At 45.1% G+C, this 17,961-nt stretch overlaps 1 protein-coding gene across 1 annotated transcript in view; it reads left to right on the top strand.

The window, feature by feature from the left end:
* The first annotated feature begins 4,424 nt into the window (after positions 1 to 4,424).
* TADA2A (transcriptional adaptor 2A) overlaps positions 4,425 to 17,961 on the top strand; it is a 73,286-nt gene continuing 59,749 nt past the window's right edge. The window contains exons 1-2 of the mRNA XM_011990216.1: positions 4,425 to 4,539; positions 17,026 to 17,132. Coding sequence (XP_011845606.1) covers positions 4,515 to 4,539; positions 17,026 to 17,132 — 132 coding nt within the window. The 5' untranslated portion in view covers positions 4,425 to 4,514. The remainder of the gene's footprint in view (positions 4,540 to 17,025; positions 17,133 to 17,961) is intronic.

Raw genomic sequence — 17,961 nt, 5'->3', positions numbered from 1 at the left:
CTGACCCCTGGTGCCCGCCCCGCGTCTGGGCGGTGCCGCAGTGCCCCAGCCTCGCCATTCCACGCTCAGTCCTGGAGCGCGTGGCTCTACCAAGGACGGCCACTGTGCGTGATGCCCCTGACCAGACCATTTGAATTTCTTAGCAGGCCCTCCAAAGTAGGTATTTCAGTACCCTGTTAGAGCCGAGGCGCAGGTAAAATGACTGGCCCAGGCCGGTCCCACCTTGTAAGGATTTGAACGTTGGCTCCACACCTCCGGAGCCTGCGCCTTTTCTCCTCCCCGCGTGGACTCCTGCCCGACATAGTGTCTCACTTCACCCGGTAACTGATTCGAATTTGGCGATTGTTAGTTTGGAGCTGGCTCCTGTGCTTCCACGGAAGTTGGTGTCAGAATGTGGTCTCTTGTGAAAGGAGGAGAAAGAAGGTTCTGCAGACTGCAATATTGTGCTTTTTTTGCTTTTTTTGCTTTTTTTTTTTTTAATTTTCTCCTAGGCTGTAATGCAGTGCAGTGGCACGATTTCAACTCACTGCAACCTCCGCCTCCCAGGCTCAAGCGATTCTCGTGCCACCACGCCCAGCTAATTTTTGTATTTTTAGTAGAGGTGGGGTTTCACCATGTTGGCCAGGCTGGTCTCGAACTCGTGACCTTAAATGATCCTTCCGCCTTGGCTTCCCAAAGTGCTGGGATTGCAGGCGTGAGCCACCGCGCGCGGCCCTACAATTTTTTTTTTTTTTGAGATGGAATCTCTCTCTTTAGCCCAGACTGGAGTGCAATGGCGCCATCTCAACTCACTGCAACCTCCGCTTCCCGGGTTGAAGCGATTCTCCTGCCTCAGCCTTCCGAGTACCTGGGATTACAGGCGCCCGCCACCACGCCTGGTTATTTTTTGTCTTTGTTTTTGTTTTTGTTTTTGTTTTTTGAGACGGAGTCTTGCTCTGTCTCCCAAGCTGGAGTGCAGTGGCGCGATCTCGGCTCACTGCAAGCTCCGCCTCCTGGGTTCACGCCATTCTCCTGCCTCAGCCTCCCGAGTAGCTGGGACTACAGGCGCCCGCCACCACGCCCGGCTAATTTTTTGTATTTTTAGTAGAGACAGGATTTTACCGTGTTAGCAGGATGGTGTCAATCTCCTGACCTCATGATCCACCCGCCTTGGCCTCCCAAAGTGCTGGGATTACAGGCGTGAGCCACCGCGCCCGGCCTATTTTTTGTAATTTTAGTAGAGCCAGGGTTTCGCTGTGTTGGGCAGGCTGCTCTTGAACTCTTGACCTCTGGTGATCTGCCCGCCTGGGACTCCCAGAGTACTGGGATTACAGGCATAAGCCACCGCGCCCGGCCTCCTGCTGTGCTGTTTTGAGTGTTGATCAGTCCATATTGACTGCATCCTTTACTGGACATCTGTTTTTTTTGAAACGGAGTTTTGCACTTTGCAACCTGAGTTGCTTAGGCTGGAGTGCAGCGACGCGTTCTCGGCTCGCAGCAACCTCTGCCTCCCGGGTTCAAGCAGTTCTCTTGCCTCAGCCTCCCAAGTACCTGTGATTACAGGCATGTGCCACCACGCCCAGCTAATTTTGTATTTTTAGTAGAGACAGGGTTTCTCCGTGTTGGTCAGGCTGATCTGGAACTCCCGACTGCAGATGATCTGCCGCCTTGGCCTCCTAAAGTGCTGCAATTACAGGCGTGAGCCACCACTACCAGCCTTGACGTCTGTGTTTGAAATGACACTGCTATCCTTTACTTGTAAGACACTGCGCAAGTAACATACTCTTTCAGAGCTTGCTTTCTTTTGAAAAAGCAGCTTGCCCCAGGAGTGTGGGAGTGAGGATTCAAAGAATCCCCACACCGAGGTACCCGCGGGTACCTAGCAAATGGAAAAAGTTCAGTAAATTTGGCTGTTATTTGATTGCTGCGTTCATAATACACCCTTGCTAGACTCATTTTTCTTCAGAGCTCAACTTTTCCTGAGACAACAGCAAAGGAGACCTACCCCACCCCAAAAAGGAAAAGTTCTTTGACGGCAGTGTTAGTGGAATGTTGCCCACACTTAGTGATGAATTATTCTCCAAGCTAAAAATTACCAGGGTGAAAAAAATCACTTCAGAAAAACTAAAGATGAATTAACCTTTTGTAGAACTAACATTTATTGGTCCACTACTATGTGTTTATTGTATTCCTCCTGTATGCTTGGCATTTTAAAAGAATGCAAATATGTATCCGATATATTCTCTGCTTTCACTTATTTATTTATTATTTATTTTTGAGACAGGATCTTCCACTGTAGCCCAGGCTGGAGTGCAGTGGCACAATCTTGGCTCTCTGCAACCTCCACCTGCCGGGTTCAAGCAACTCTCATGCCTCAGCCTCCCGAGTAGCTGGGATTATAGGCACCCGCCACCACATCAAGCTAATTTTTTAGAGATGGGGGTCTCACTGTGTTGCTCCAGGCTGGTCTGAAACTCCTGACCTCAGGAGATTCACCTGCCTCAGCCTCCCAAAGTACTGGAGTTACAGGCATGAGCTACCATACCCAGCCTGCTTTCACTTAATTTAAAAGTGGGGGAAAATACACATTCAGAAGTAATACTCACAAAGTAGAATGTGAAAAATGCTAGATAAAAAGCTGTGAGTGGGCCGGGCGCTGTGGCTCATGCCTGTAATCCCAGCACTTGGGGAGGCTGAAATGGGCAGATCACCTGAGGTCAGGAGTTTGAGACCAGCTTGGCCAACATGGTGAAACCCCGTCTCTACTAAAAATACAAAAATTAGCCGGGCGTGGTGGCCGGCGCCTGTAATCCCAGCTACTTTGGAAGGCTGAGCCTGACTTGAACCTGGGAGGCGGAGGTTGCAGTGAGCCGAGATCGTGCCATTGCACTCCAGCCTAGGTAACGAGCAGGACTTAGTCTCAAACACACACACACACACACACACACCCCCCACCAAAAAAACAGCTGTGAGTGTGCAGAAGAGGGGTTATTTTTTGACTTAGTGTAAAACATTATTTCATTTCTGTTTCAAAGAAGATACTTTGGGTCAGGCATGGCAGCTCACACCTGTAATCCTAGCACTCTAGCACTTTTGGAGGCCAAGGAGGGGGCGGATCACTTGAGGCCAAGAGTTCAAGACCAGCCTGGCCGACATGGTGAAACCCTGTCTCTCCAAAAAATGCAAAACAATTATCCAGGTGTGGTGGTGGCATATGCTTGTAATCCCAGCTACTCAGGAGACTGAGGCACAAGACACGAGAAACAAAAATGAGAACCAAATGGAGAAGGAGAATCCCTTGAACCTGGGAGGTAGAGGTTGCAGTGAGTACTCCAGCCTGGGCAACAGAGCCAGACTCTGTATCCAAAAAAAAGAAAAAGAGATTTGGTCTGTCCTCCAAACTGGAGTGCAGTGGTGGCTCACTGCATCCTCAACCTCCCAGGCCCAAGTGTTCCACCTCATCCTTCTGAGTAGCTGCGACCATAGGCAAGGGCCTCTGTACCCAGTTAACTTTTTTTTTTTTTAAAGAGATGGGGGTCTCCCTATGTTGCCCAGGCTGGTCTTGAACTCCTGGGCCCTAGTTATCCTATCACCTCAGCCTCCCAGAGTGCTGGGATTACAGGCATGAGCCACTGTGCCTGGCCCTGTTACGTACTTGTTGAAAGAGTAAGGAACAAATGTATGTTGTAATAGATAGGGTTTTTTGGTTTCCACCTACAGAAACTTGTTCAGATTTATTATTAAAGTTGAGTTTATTAAAGTTTATTAAAAATAGAGAAATGAGAGAAGAGTTAAACAGTTGAGCCAACTGGGGCTAGGGATCTCAACAGCCAGAGCACATGGACTGAATTCTTGGAATGAATTCTAGTGAACGACTGAGCTCCAGCTGCCTTCTGTCCTTTCATGTCTTACTCAAGATCCAGATTTCTGGAAGAAGAGACCTGGTTGCTTTAGCTTTTGTCAGGGGTGGGGAATGGGGTATTGTGATTGGCAGCCCCACCAGTACCACATGAAATGTGGAAGGGTCAGTTTCCCAAATAAAGATGGTGGCTAAGGAGAGAAATGATGCTGACTGAGTAGAGAAAGCCAACAGTTGTTTATTAGAAATATATAGCATTTGCCCCTTCCACCCTCCCTGCCCCACAGACCCAAATCCTTCTTCATAAAAAAAAGAAATATGCAGCATTTATGAAGGACCAGGTACCATGCTACATTATTTATATGGATTATGATATTTGATTATGACGTTTAATTCTTACAACTTTGGAAGGTAGGCACCATTATACCCGCTTTACAGAGGAAGAAACAGGTTTTCAGAGGTAGAATAATTTTTCAGCATTACAAAGCTAAGATGTGGCAGAGCTGAGTATGTTGCATACCTTCTCTTTATCGTGTCCCTTTGAATGATTTTCTGATCCATGTGCCACTTTTGTTTGCTCACAGGAAAGCTTTGTTGTATGTGTTGGCCAGTTCTGAAGTCTTGAAGAAGTTCTGTGCTGAGGAAGACCAAAGCAGCACTCGTTGCCTATTAGGGAATGGACCGTTTGGGTTCCTTTAGCAGTAAGTACAGTGGGAACAAGTCTCAGGTGACTTATTATTTTCTTGAGATGGACTTTCCCTCTGTCGCCTAGACTGGAGTGCAGTGGCATGATCTTGGCTCACTGCAACCTCTGCTTCCTGGCTTTAAACGATTCTCCTGCCTCAGCCTCCTGAGAGTAACTGGGACTACAGGCGCACGCCACCACACCCAGCTAATTTTTTTTTTTTTAATTTTCAGTAGAGATAGGGTTTCACCATGGTGGCCAGGCTGGTCTTGAACTCCCGACCTCAGGTGATCTGCCCACCTCGGGCTCCCAAAGTGCTGGGATTACAGGTGTGAGCCACCACTCCTGGCCTTCAGGTGACTATTAATAGCAAACTGGAGGCCGGGTGCGGTGGCCCAAGCCTGTAATCCCAGCACTTTGGGAGGCCGAGACGGGTGGATCAGGAGGTCAGGAGATCGAGACCATCCTGGCTAACACGGTGAAACCCCGTCTCTACTAAAAAATACAAAAAACTAGCTGGGCGAGGTGGCGGGCGCCTGTAGTCGCAGCTACTCGGGAGGCTGAGGTAGGAGAATGGCGTGAACCTGGGAGGCGGAGCTTGCAGTGAGCCGAGATCGCGCCACTGCACTCCAGCCTGGGTGACAAAGCGAGACTCCGTCTCAAGAAAAAAAAGTAGCAAACTGGAGTGGAAGTTGATCAAGGAAGAAAAATAAACAATGAAGTTAGGCAATAAAGCCCTTTGACTCTGATTCTAAGGGAATTATGAGTATCAAAATAAAATCAACTAATACATATTGATTACCCATTGAACACACGACACAAACATATGATCCTGGGTCTTAGAAGAAAATGAAGCGTCTGGGCGCAGTGGCTCACGCCTGTAGTCCCAGCACTTTGGGAGGCTGAGGCAGGTGGGTCACGAGGTCTGGAGATGGAGACCATCCAGGCTAACATGGTGAAACTCCCATCTCTACTAAAAAATAGAAAAAATTAGCTGGGTGTGGTGGCAGGCACCTGTAGTCCCAGCTACTCGGGAGGCAGAGGCAGGAGAATGGCATGAACCCGGGAGGCGGAGGTTGCAGTGAGCCGAGATCCTGCCACTGCACTCCAGCGTGGGCGGCAGAGTGAGACTCCGTCTCAAAAAAAGAAAAAAAAAAGAAAGAAAATGAAGCTGAGATGGACCAGGCATATTCTGATTAACCTATAGTTAAACCTAGAAAAGCCATGGGATTTCTGTTTAGACCAATAACATGTTTCAGGCACCTTGATAAGAAATGTGTCAGTGGTAAGATAAAGGAAATATCACCCCATCTTCCCCTTGATGTGGAACTTGTTTCTAAGAGTAAAGCACAGTAGAATAATGTAGAGAATTATGGAGTACGTGTGAAGTAAATTCAAGTAGCCGTTAACTATGGATAAAAAAATTATACTGGCCAGGCGTGGTGGCTCACACCTGTAATTCCAGCACTTTGGGAGTTTGAGGCGGGCAGATCGTGAGGTCAGGAGTTTGAGATCAGCCTTGCCAACAAGGTGAAACCACGTCTCTACTGAAAATACAAAAATTAGCTGGAGGGTGGTGGTGGGTGCCCATAATCCCAGCTACTTGGGAGGCTGAGGCAGGAGAATTGCTTGAACCCAGGGGGCAGAGGCTGCAGTAAGCCAAGATCATGCCACTGCACTCCAGCCTGGGTGACAAGAGCAAGAATCTGTCGCTAAAAAATAAAAACTATACTCTTCTTCCCTGATTCTAAATATATGAGATTTGGCAGAAATAGAAATTCCATTGTTAGATGTTTGGTAGTATCCCAATGAGAAGAATCAGAAAAGTACTTTTTGGGTGTTTTTCCTCTTCAACAATTCGTGGTTTTTTTCGAGATGGAGTCTTGCGACATCGCCCAGGCTGGAGTGCAGTGGCATGATCTCGGCTCACTGCAACCTCTGCCTCCTGGGTTCAAGCAATTATCCTGTCTCAGCCTCCCGAGTAGCTGGGAGTACAGGTGCCCGCCACCACGCACGGCTAATTTTTGTATTTTTAGTAGAGACAGGGTTTCACCTTGTTGGTCAGACTGGTCTTGAACTCCTGACCTCAGGTGATCCACCAGCCTCAGCCTCCCAAAGTGCTGGGATTACAGGCGTGAGCCACTGTTCCCAGCCTGACAGAACAATTTCTTAAAGAAGCTCTAATTTACTCTTTGGTCACACTCCTAATATAAATTTAGGAGAGAATGGAGTCTTCAGACACATCTAGTTCAACTCTTTCATTTTACATATGGAGAAATCTAAGTGGACTGCTCCAATGCTGGGAGTGTTTCATTTTGCAGTTACCTCAACTCTGTGTCCAAAATAATTGTTAAACTTCTTTTTGGAAATAATTTCAAACTTAAGTTGCAAGAATAAGAATACAAACAATACCCACATAACTTTTGTTAACCTTTTACTCCATCTGCTTCGTCATTTGCGTGCACTCTCTCTCTCTCTCTGTGTGTGTATGTTTATATATATGTGTAATTTTTAAATTTTTTTTATTTTTAAGAGATGGGGTCTCACTCTATCACACAGGCTGGAGTGCAGTGGCACAATCATAGCCCACTGGAGTCTTGAATTCCTGGGCTCAAGCGATGTCCCCACCTTGGCCTCCCAGTGTGTTGGGATTATAGGCGTAAGCCACCATGCCTGGCCCAATCTTTACTATTAAGGTTGCAAAAAGATGATTTCCCCCCTGCAAATCTAGTGCTCTCTCCACATTTACTAGTTAGCATTTTTAGTTTTTATTTTAGGTTCTGGGGTACATGTGCAGGGTTGTTATATAGGTAAACTGCTTGTCACAGGGGTTTTATATACAAATTATTTTGTCACCAAGATAATAAGCATAGCACTCGAGAGGTAGTTTTGGATCCTCTCCCTCCTCCCACAGTTCACCCTCAAGAAGGCCCTGGTTTCTCTTCCCCTTTTTGTGTCCATGTGTTCTTGTTTTTTTTAGCTCCTACTTGTGAGTGAGATCAGAGGGTATTTGGTTTTCTCTTCCTACGTTAGTTTGCATAGGATAATGACCTCCAACTCCATCCATGTTGCTGCAGAGTACGTGATCTCATTACTTTTTTATGGCTGCATAGTATTCCGTGGTGTATATGTACTACATTTTCTTTATCTGTTCACTTTTTTACTTCTTATGGACACAGGAATTCCTATTTTTTCAATGATTTATGATTTATTAGCATACATAATTAGCTAGGTTCTCGGATTATTCCAAATTTGGCCACTGGGAGTCCCTTCAGATGGGCTCCTATATCCTTATAGCATACCCTCATCGTATTTTTTTTCTTTTTAGCATCTCCATCCTTTTTGGCATAACTAAATACTCCAAGTGCATCCTGTACCTCCCCTGCCCTGGAATCAGCCACTTCTCTGAGGAGTCCTGGTGCTTTTACAAGGGAGTCATGTCAGAGACTAAGATCTTTTCATCTACTGGAATATTTTTGCATCTTGGCCCTTTTGGCTGACAGAACTAGGAAATATATGCATGTTATGTGCTGTATACATATATGCCAGTATACATACACACATATACATTTACATACACATATACTTCTTTTTAGGAAATCAGCAGTTCACATTAATACCTCTAATTCATCATCATGGGCTTTTTTCTTGTCTGCATTAATTCCTTATTCATATGTCTCTTCTCAGTGAGAACCCTGGCTCCCAACATCAGCACAATTAATTCCATTATCCCCTGCCCTCAACCCCTTGTACTTACCAACTTCATTGTCTTCTGGTTTAATCTGTCCCTTAATCCTTTTAGCAAAGATGAGAGGATTGTTTTTTACTCTAATTGTTTTCTTTTTCTTTTCTCTTTTCTTTTGAAACAGCATTTCACTCTTGTCACCCAGGCTGGAGTGCAGTGCTGCAATCTCAGTTTACTGCAGCCTCCGCCTCCTGGATTCAGGTGATACTCCTGCCTCAACCTCCCGAGTAGCTGGGATTACAGGTATCTGCCACCACACTCAGCTAATTTTTGTATTTTTAGTAAAGACGGGGTTTCACCATGTTAGCCAGGCTGGTCTTGAACTCCTGATCTCAGGTGATCCACCCGCCGGGGCCTCCCAAAGTACTGGGATTACAGGCACAAGCCACCGCGCCTGGCCTCTTAATTTCTTACAGGAAAGATAGCATATTTTTTATATATATATTCTTTTGTACTTTTAAGAAAATTCTTCAGTCAGCACCAGGATTGTACTTTTTTTCCCCACTTAATAGTATCTCCTGGAAATACTGTATTAGTTGGTAGAGATTATCCTCATTCTGTTTTTTATAGTTACGTAATACTTCCTCGTGTGAATATATTATTATTCAAATAATTGCTTATACTTGGACATCTAAGTAGTATTTTGCAATTACATCTAATATTTTGATATATAACCTTGGACATATATGTTTTTGTATTATTGGAAATGTATATTCATGGTAAAAAATTCCTAGAAGTGAGATTGCTGGGTCAAAAGATAATCCCCCTCTATAGGAGTTGTACTATTTTCTGTTCCCACCAGTGATATGTAAGAGTGCCCGGGCTGGGCACGGAAGCTCAGGCCTGTAATCCCAGCACTTTGGGAGGCTGAGGCAGGTGGATAATGAGGTCAGGAGTTCGAGACTAGCCTGACTAACATGGTGAAGCCTCTACTAAAAATGCAAAAATTAGCTGGGTATGGCAGTGTGTGTCTGTAATCCCAGCTACTCAGGAGGCTGAGGCAAGAGAATCACTTGAACCTGGGAGGCAGAGGTTGCAGTAAGCCAGGATTGTGCCGCTGCACTCCAGCCTGGGCGACAAGAGTGAAACTCCTTCTCAAAAAAAAAAAAAAAAAAATAAGAGTGTCTATTTTCCCACAGCCTGACTAATTATATTGTCAGGCATTGCAACTTTTGCCAATCTGATGGGTGAGAAATTATATGTCAGGGTAGTTCTAATTTTTATCTTATGAATGAAGCTGAACATTTTTTCATATGTTTAAGGCCATTTTATGTCTTTTTTTCCCAGGTTATCTTTGTGTCTTTTGCAGCAGAATCTTTGGTCTTTTATTCTCCCTCTCAATTTTTTTTTTTTCAAACGGAGTTTCGCTCTTGTCGCCCAGGCTGGAGTACAATGGTGCGATCTCGGCTCACTGCAACCTCTATCTCCCAGGTTCAAGCGATTCTCCTGCCTCAGCATCCCTAGTAGCTGGGATTACAGGCACACACTGCCATGCCCAGCTAATTTTTGTATTTTTAGTAGAGATGGGGTTTCCTTCATGTTGGCCGGGCTGGTCTTGAACTCCCAGCCTCAGGTGATCTGCCCACCTTGGCCTCCCTCTTAATTTTTAAAAGTTGTTTGTATACTAGGGATTTCAGTGCTTTTTTCTGATGTGTTTACAAATGTTGCCTTACAGTATACTTGCTTTTTTACTTTCCTTATGCTGTTTTTGCCAAAAAAAGTTTTTTGTTTTCTTTTTATTAATGTAGTCAAGTTTATTAACCCTTTATTGCCCCTGGATTTTGAAAAAGCCTCTCTCGGCCACACATGGTGGCTCACACCTGTAATCCCAGCACTTTGGGAGGCCAAGGCAAGCGGGTCACGAGGTCAAGAGATCGAGACCATCCTGGCCAATATGGTGAAACGCCGTCTCTACTGAAAACACAAAAATTAGTTGGGCGTGGTGGTGCCCGCCTATAGTCCCAACTGCTTGAGAGGCTGAGGCAAGAGAATCTCTTGAACCCAGGAGGCAGAGGTTGCAGTGAGCCGAGATCGCACCACTACACTCCAACCTGCCAGCCTTGCGACAGAACGAGAGTCCGCCTCAAAAAAAAAAAAAAAAAAAAAGCCTCTCTTGTTTCCTGTTATCTCAGTGAAAACAATAGATAAATAAAAAGCCTTTCTCTTAGGTTTTAAAAAAATTTGAAATACCTTTTGAAGGACAGTTGGGCTGTGTGTATCAAAAACCTAAAAAATGCTCAATAACTGTACACACAACAATTCTAGTTCTAGGAAAATATATACCCTGTGGAACAGATGTGAAATGTACATACAAGAGACCGGACACAGTGGCTCATGACTGTAATCCCAGCACTCTGGGAAGCTGAGGCAGACGAATCTCTAGAGCTCAGGAGTTTGAGACCAGCCTGGCCAACATGGTGAAACCCCGCCTCTACTGAAAATACAAAAATTAGCCGGGTGTGGTGGTGGGTGTAATCCCAGCTACTTTGGAGGCTGAGGCAGGAGAATCGCTTGAACTTGGGAGGCGGAGGCTGCAGTGAGCTGAGATCGCGCCATTACACTCCAGCCTGGGAGACAGAGCAAGACTCTGTCTCAAAAATAAAAACATTAACTGAGCGTGGTGGCATGCACCTGTAGTCCCAGGTACTAGGGAGGCTGAGGTGGGAGGATCACTGAGTCTGGGAGGCAGAGTTTGCCAAGTTTACTATTCGGAAGTAAAATACATAGACAATATGTCTACATACATACATGATTTCTTTTTTTTTTTTTTAATTGAGATAAAGTCTTGCTGTGTTGCCCATGCTAGAGTGCAGTGGCACAATCTCAGCTCACTGCCACCTCTGCCTCCTGGGTTCAAGTGATTCTCATGCCGCAGCCTCCCGAGTAGCTAGGACTATAGGCATGTGTCATCAGGCCCAGACAATTTTTGTATTTTTAGTAGAGATGGGATTTCACCATGTTGACCAGGCTGGTCTTGAACTTCTGGCCTCAAGTCGTCTACTTGCCTTGGCCTCCCAAAGTGCTGGGATTACAGGCATGAGCCACCATGCCTGGCATACATAATTTCAAAAAATAAAAATAATAATGCCCTAACTATTATAAAAGAGATAAATACAAGAGAAGTAATTTATAGTAAAACAGTGCAATTTATAATAGCAGTATGTATCTCAATATGTTTAGACATGATTACGATAGAAGACATGATTTAAGTACTAGATACTTGTACCCATATGTTGCATCACTGTGCATATACAAATGCAGAGTGATTCAAGTGTGTCATGTTGGTGACTAAGAAACACCACAAGCTAGAATAACTAAACGTTCTGAGCAAAACAAAATACATTCTCCTCTAGAGTTATATACAATTGCCTTTCTGGAAATTTCAGTGCATGTTAAAACTGTCAAAAATACTTTGCTTTATATATAACATGGAATTAGGTTCTAGGTCATATGAGGTTTTTCATTTACTTGAATGGTGGGACATTTGAAAGTTGCACAGGACACACAAAAAAGTCAGTTTTTATTAGAATGTATTGAGCATTGTAGGATATCTAGAATCCCTGTTTTAGGGGCCTGCAGAATGCCAGCGGGGCTCTCTAGACATTGTGGCAACGAAAAGGTACCTCCTCAGATTTCCAAATGTCTCCCTAGAGGAGAGCTGAGTAAAATTAAGTTATATAATATAATTGATACAATGGAATGTTGTTTATCCATTAGAAAGAACAAGGAAGGTCAATGTGTATTGTCATGAAAAGATGTCCACAATATATTGTCAAGTGAAAAAACAGGCTACAAAACATCATGTATAGATATTCCACTTTTTTTTTTCTTTTTTTTTCTTTTTTGAGATGGAGTTTCGCTCTTGTCACCCAGGCTGGAGTGCAGTAGTATGATCTCGGCTCACTGCAACCTCAGCCTCCTGGGTTCGAGTGATTCTCCTGCCTCAGCCTCCTGAGTAGCTGGGATTACAGGCGCGCACCACCACATCCAGCTAATTTTTGTATTTTTAGTAGAGGTGGGGTTTCACCGTGTTGGCCAGGCTGGTCTTGAACTCCTAACCTCGGGTGATCCACCTGGCTCAGCCTCCCAAAGTGCTGGGATTATAGGTGTGGGCCACCGTGCCTGGCTAGTTTTTCTTTTTATTATTTTTGGTAGAGGCAGGGTCTTGCCATATTGCCCAGGGGGGGCTTGAACTCCTAAGCTCAAGCAATCATCCTGCCTTTTCCTCCCAAATTGCTGGGGTTACAGGCGTGACCCACTGAGCCTAGCCTCTACCTTTGTTGAATATTTGTACTGTGTTATAGAGAAGAAAGGTTGGAAAAATATTTTTCAGAATGCTAATTGTGGATGACATACTTTACAGTTTTATTGTTTGGAATGTTAAGAACTATAAATTGGATTACTTTTACAAAGTAATTCCTTTTTTTTTTTCTTTTTGAGACAGGGTCTAGCTTTCTTACACAGGGTGGAGTGCAGTGGCGTGCTCATGGCTCACTGCAGTCTCGACCTCCTCAGCTCAAGTGATCCTCCTACCTCAGGCCTCCGTATAGCTGGGACCACCAAGCATGCACCACTGCACCTGCCTAATTTTGTGTATTTTTTTTTTTTTGTAGAGATGGGGTTTCACCATGTTCCCCAGGCTGGTCTCAAACTCCTGAGCTCAAGTGATCCACCCACCTTGGTCTCCCAAAGTGCTGGAATTACATGCATGAGCCACTGTGCCCCGCCCAATAACTGCTTCTTGACATAAGGATTTAAAAAAATCACTTTGGGCCTGCAATCCTAGCCCTTTGGGAGGCTAAGCCAGGTGGACTGTGTGAATCCAGGAGTTCAAGGCCAGCCTGGGCAACATGGGGAAACCCCCCCTCTACTAAAAATACAGAATTTAGCTGGGCATAGTGCACATACATATAATCCTAGCTACTTGGGAGGCTGAGGCATGAGAATTGCTTGAACGTGGGAGACTGAGGTTTCAGTGTGCTGAGATCAAGCCATTGCACTGCAGCCTGGGTAACCAGAGTGAGACACTGTCTCAACAAAACAATAAATAAAGACCACTTTTCAGGAGTTCGAGACCAGCCTGGCCAATATGGTGAAACCCCGTCTCTACTAAAAGTATAAAAAATTAGCCGGGCGTGGTGGTGTGCGCCTGTAGTCCCAGCTGCTCGGGAGGCTGAGGGAGAAGAGTCACCTGAATCCAGGAGGTGGAGGTTGCAGTGAGCCAAGGTCGTGCCACTGCACTTCAACCTGGGTGACAGAGCGAGACTCCATCTCAAAAAACAAAACAAAACAAAAAAAACACTTAGCTCAATGGCTGATGCCTTTTTTAAAAACAGGATAGTTGGAGGCAAGAGAGAAGCAAGCTTATATCATTAACAGGAAGTGAGGAAGAGGGTAACTTGGTAGAAGTTGGCATCTATCACTTAATATACAACAGTTTTTGGCACGGTGTAGTGGCTCACTCCTGTAATCACAGTACTTTGGGAGGCTGGGGCAGGAGGATCACTTGAGGCTGGGAGTTTGAGACCAGCCTGAGCAACATAGCAAGATTTGTTCTTCTGTATTAAAATTTAAAATGGGGGGAATGGAGTAGCTGCAGTTTCATATATTGAATTGAAAGCTACTGCCAGGAGTACATTTTTTTTCTTTTGTCATTTTCTTCTGTGTCTTTTTATTTTTATTTTTTTGAGATGGAGTTTCGCTCCTGTCACCCAGGCTGGAGTGCAATGGCGCAATCTCAGCTTACTGCAATCTCTACCTCGCGGGTTCAAGCGATTCTCCTGCCTCAGCCTCCCGAGTAGCTGAGATTACGGGCGCCCACCACCTGGCTAATTTTTGTATTTTTAGTGGAGATGGGGTTTTGCCATGCTAGTCAGGTTAGTCTTGAACTCCTGAGCTAAAGTGATCCACCCACCTCAGCTTCCCAAAGTGCTGGGATTATAGGTTTGAGCCACCATGCCCACCCTCTATATCTTCTTAAAAACAAATAAAGAGAACAGTGATCATCACTTGAAAGAGGGAAAGGTACCTTGAAGAGTGTTTCTTGGACTTTAGGGAGGCAAATACTATTACAGAATGTGAGAAATCCTGTTCCAGGCTGAACAAATTAAATTCCTTCATCTACCTTCAAAGCCTTTCTTCTCTTAGATTCTTGTGATTGATCATAGAGAACAATTTTGCTAGGTTGCCGTGACTCTAGAGGCCAAGTTTGGGGCAACCAAGGACACATATATCTGCATTTTTATGATTTTTGAGAGTTTGGATTATGCTCCTTGTCTTAATAGTTTGGAGACATACCACTGTCATTGGAGTAGAAGATCTACTGTGTTATGTACTTACCATGGGAGAAAGGGAGGAAGCTTTCTGGGTTTAAATTCCCACTCAGAACCAGGTGCAGTGGCTCACACCTATAATTCCACCGCTTTGGGAAGCTGAGGCAGGAGGACTTCTTAAAACCAGCGCGGGCAACATAGTGAGACCCTGTCTCTACAAAAATTAAAAATTGAGCCAGGTGCAGTGGTGCAAGTCTGTACCTCTTTTTGGGAGGCTGAGGTGGGAGGATCACCTGAGCCTGGGGAGCTTGAAGCCACAGTGAGCCGTGATCACGCCACTGCACTCCAGCCTGGGCGACAGTCCAAGATCCTCTCTCAGGAAGACCCTGTCTCAAGAAAAAAAAAATCCGAACTCAAATATAAAATAGTATATTCCAAGACATGTGTTTAGAGGAGACATATTTAGACACTAGCTGAGTGTGGTGGCTCATACCTGTAATCCCAACATTTTAGGAAGCTGAGGCAGCTCAAATTCCTGCGATCATTTGAGCCCAGGAATTCAAGACCAGCCTAGGCAACGTAGTGAAACTCTGTCTCTATAGAAAATACATTTTAAACAATTACCCAGGTGTGGTGGCTTGTGCCTGTAATCCCTGCTAGTTAGGAGGCTGAGGTGGGAGGCTCACTTGAGCCTGGGAGGTTGAGGCTACATTGAGGCATGATCGTGCAACCACACTTCAGCCTAGGTGACAGAGTGAGACCCTATCTCAAACAAATAAAGGAGTTGTCTCTTTTTTGCCCCAACTTTTTGTTATGAAAAATTTTAAACTTAAATAGAAAAGTCAAAAGAACAGTACAGTGATGATGATTTTTATTTTTTATTTTTTTATTTTGTTTGAAGACGGAGTCTCTCTTTCGCCCAGACTGGAGTGCAGTGGCGCGATCTCGGATCACTGCAACCTCCGCCTCCCGGGTTCAAGCAGTTCTCCTGCCTTAGGCGCCTGCGTAGCTGGGACTACAGGTGCACACCACTATGCTTGGCTAATTTTTTTTTTTTTTTTTTGAGACGGAGTCTCACTCTGTCGCCCAGGCTGGAGTGCAGTGGCGCAATCTCGGCTCACTGCAACCTCTGTCTCCTGGGTTCAAGCGATTCTTCTGCCTCAGCCTCCCGAGTAGCTGAGATTACAGGTGTGTATCGCCACACCCAGCTAATTTTTGTGTTTTTAGTAGAGATGGGGTTTTACCATCGTCTTGAACTCCTCACCTCAGTATCCACCCACCTCGGCCTCCCAAAGTGCTGGGATTACAGGCAGGAGCCACTGCGCCTGGCCAATTTTTTTGTATTTTCAGTAGAGACAGGGTTTCACTGTGTTGTCCAGGCTGGTCTCAAACTCCCAAGCTCAGGTAATCTGCCTGCCTCAGCCTCCCAAAGTGCTAGGATTATAGGCGTAAGCCTCCATGCCCAGCCAATTATTATTATTGTTATTATTATTATTATTATTTGAGACAGGGTCTAGCTCTGTCGCCCAGGCTGGAGTGCAGTGGCACAATCTTGGCTCACGGCAACTTTTGCCTTCCGGGTTCAAGTGATTCTTGTGCCTCAACTTCCCAAGTAGCTGGGATTATAGGCTGTGCCCCCATCCCTGGCTATTTGTATTTTTAGTAGAGACAGGGTTTCGCCGTGTTGGCGAGGCTGGTCTCAAACTTCTGGCCTCAGATGATGCACCAGCCTTGGCCTCCCAAAGTGCTGGAAATACAGGGTAAGCTAACGTGGCCAGCCTACAGTGATTATTTATATGCTTGCTACCTAGATTCAGCAATCATTAACATTTTGTCAGATTTTCTTTATATTGTATGTGTAGGTATGTGTCCATTTTATGCTCCTGGAAAAATAAGTTTGGGATATTATGAAACTTCCAGTTAAAAATGTGTTCGTGACTGGGCATGGTAGCTCATACCTGTAATTCCAGAGCTTTGAGAGGCCAAGGCAGGAACATTCTTTGAATCCAAAAGTTCAAGACCAGCCTGGGCAACGTGGTGAGACGTCGCCTCTACATAAAATTAACCAGGTGTGGTGGCATGTGCCTGTAGTCCTAACTACTTGGGAGGCTGAGGCAGGAGGATCCCTTGAGCCCAGGAGTTTCAGGTTACAATGAGCTATTGTCAAGCCACTGCACTCCAGCCTGGGTGGCAGAGCAAGACCCTGTCTCTAAAAATGTGTAAATAAATGAACAAATATATGCTTGTAAATTTCTCTGCAGGGTCCATATCTATGTAAATGCTGTGTGAAAAGGAACATTGCTGCCCTGAAGTTAAAAGGAGCGTAATTTTTGCTTTTTTTTTATTTGTAATGAGCTCATCTTGTCTCCATGAACTTTGCAACTCAACTCACTACTTGTGTGGTCATTTGGGGATTTTCACCTTTTTGCACTTAAGATAACCATAAAGTGTTCTGAAATGTGTATTTGTTTTCTCTTTGTTCTAGATGATCCTTCTGATAAGCCACCTTGCCGAGGCTGCTCCTCCTACCTCATGGAGCCTTATATCAAGTGTGCTGAATGTGGGCCACCTCCTTTTTTCCTCTGCTTGCAGGTAACTCACTAATGCTGGCCTCTCCTAGCCCAGTTTTATGCTATTTTTTATGATGTAATATTTCAGAGATTACTGTCAACTGCTAAGGAGATCTATATCTTATTAAATCTATTTCTCCCGATTTTTTTTTTTTGACGGAGTCTCACTTTGTTGCCCAGGCTGGAGTGCAGTGGTGTGATCTCTGTTCACTGCAATCTCCGCCTCTTAGGTTCAAGCAATTCTCCTGCTTCAGCCTCCTGAGTAGGGATTACAGGCACACACCATTACGCCCAGCTGATTTTTGTATTTTCAGTAGAGATGGGGTTTCACTGTGTTGATCAGGGTGGTTTCGAACTCCTGACCTCGTGATCCACCCACCTCAGCCTCCCAAAGTTCTAGGATTACAGACGTGAACCACTGCTCCCGGCCCCAGTTTTTCATTATACGTTTTACCAGTGGAAGTTGAGAAACAGAGCAGTTAGATGAGACAGACTGTTGATTAGTCCACATCTGTGTTTAAACCTAATACTTGGCCAGGCACAGTGGCTCATGCCTGTAGTCCTAGCACTTTTGGAGGCCAAGGCAGGCAGATCACCTTAGGTCAAGAGTTCAAGACCAACCTGGCCAACATGGTGAAGTCCCGTCTCTACAAAAATAATAAAAAATTAGCTGGGCATGATGGCAGGTGCCTGTAATCCCATCTACTTGGGAGGCTGAGGCAGGAGAATCTTTTTTTTTTTTGAGATGAAGTCTTGCTCTGTCACCAGGCTGGAGTGCAGTGGCACAATCTCGGCTCACTGCAACCTCTGCCTCCCAGGTTCAAGTGATTCTCCTGCTTCAGCCTCCTGAG

This window comes from Mandrillus leucophaeus, unplaced genomic scaffold (genome assembly GCF_000951045.1).
Source record: "Mandrillus leucophaeus isolate KB7577 unplaced genomic scaffold, Mleu.le_1.0 Scaffold374, whole genome shotgun sequence".
Lineage (NCBI taxonomy): Eukaryota > Metazoa > Chordata > Mammalia > Primates > Cercopithecidae > Mandrillus > Mandrillus leucophaeus.
This window is presented reverse-complemented; position numbering and strand designations above follow the sequence as displayed.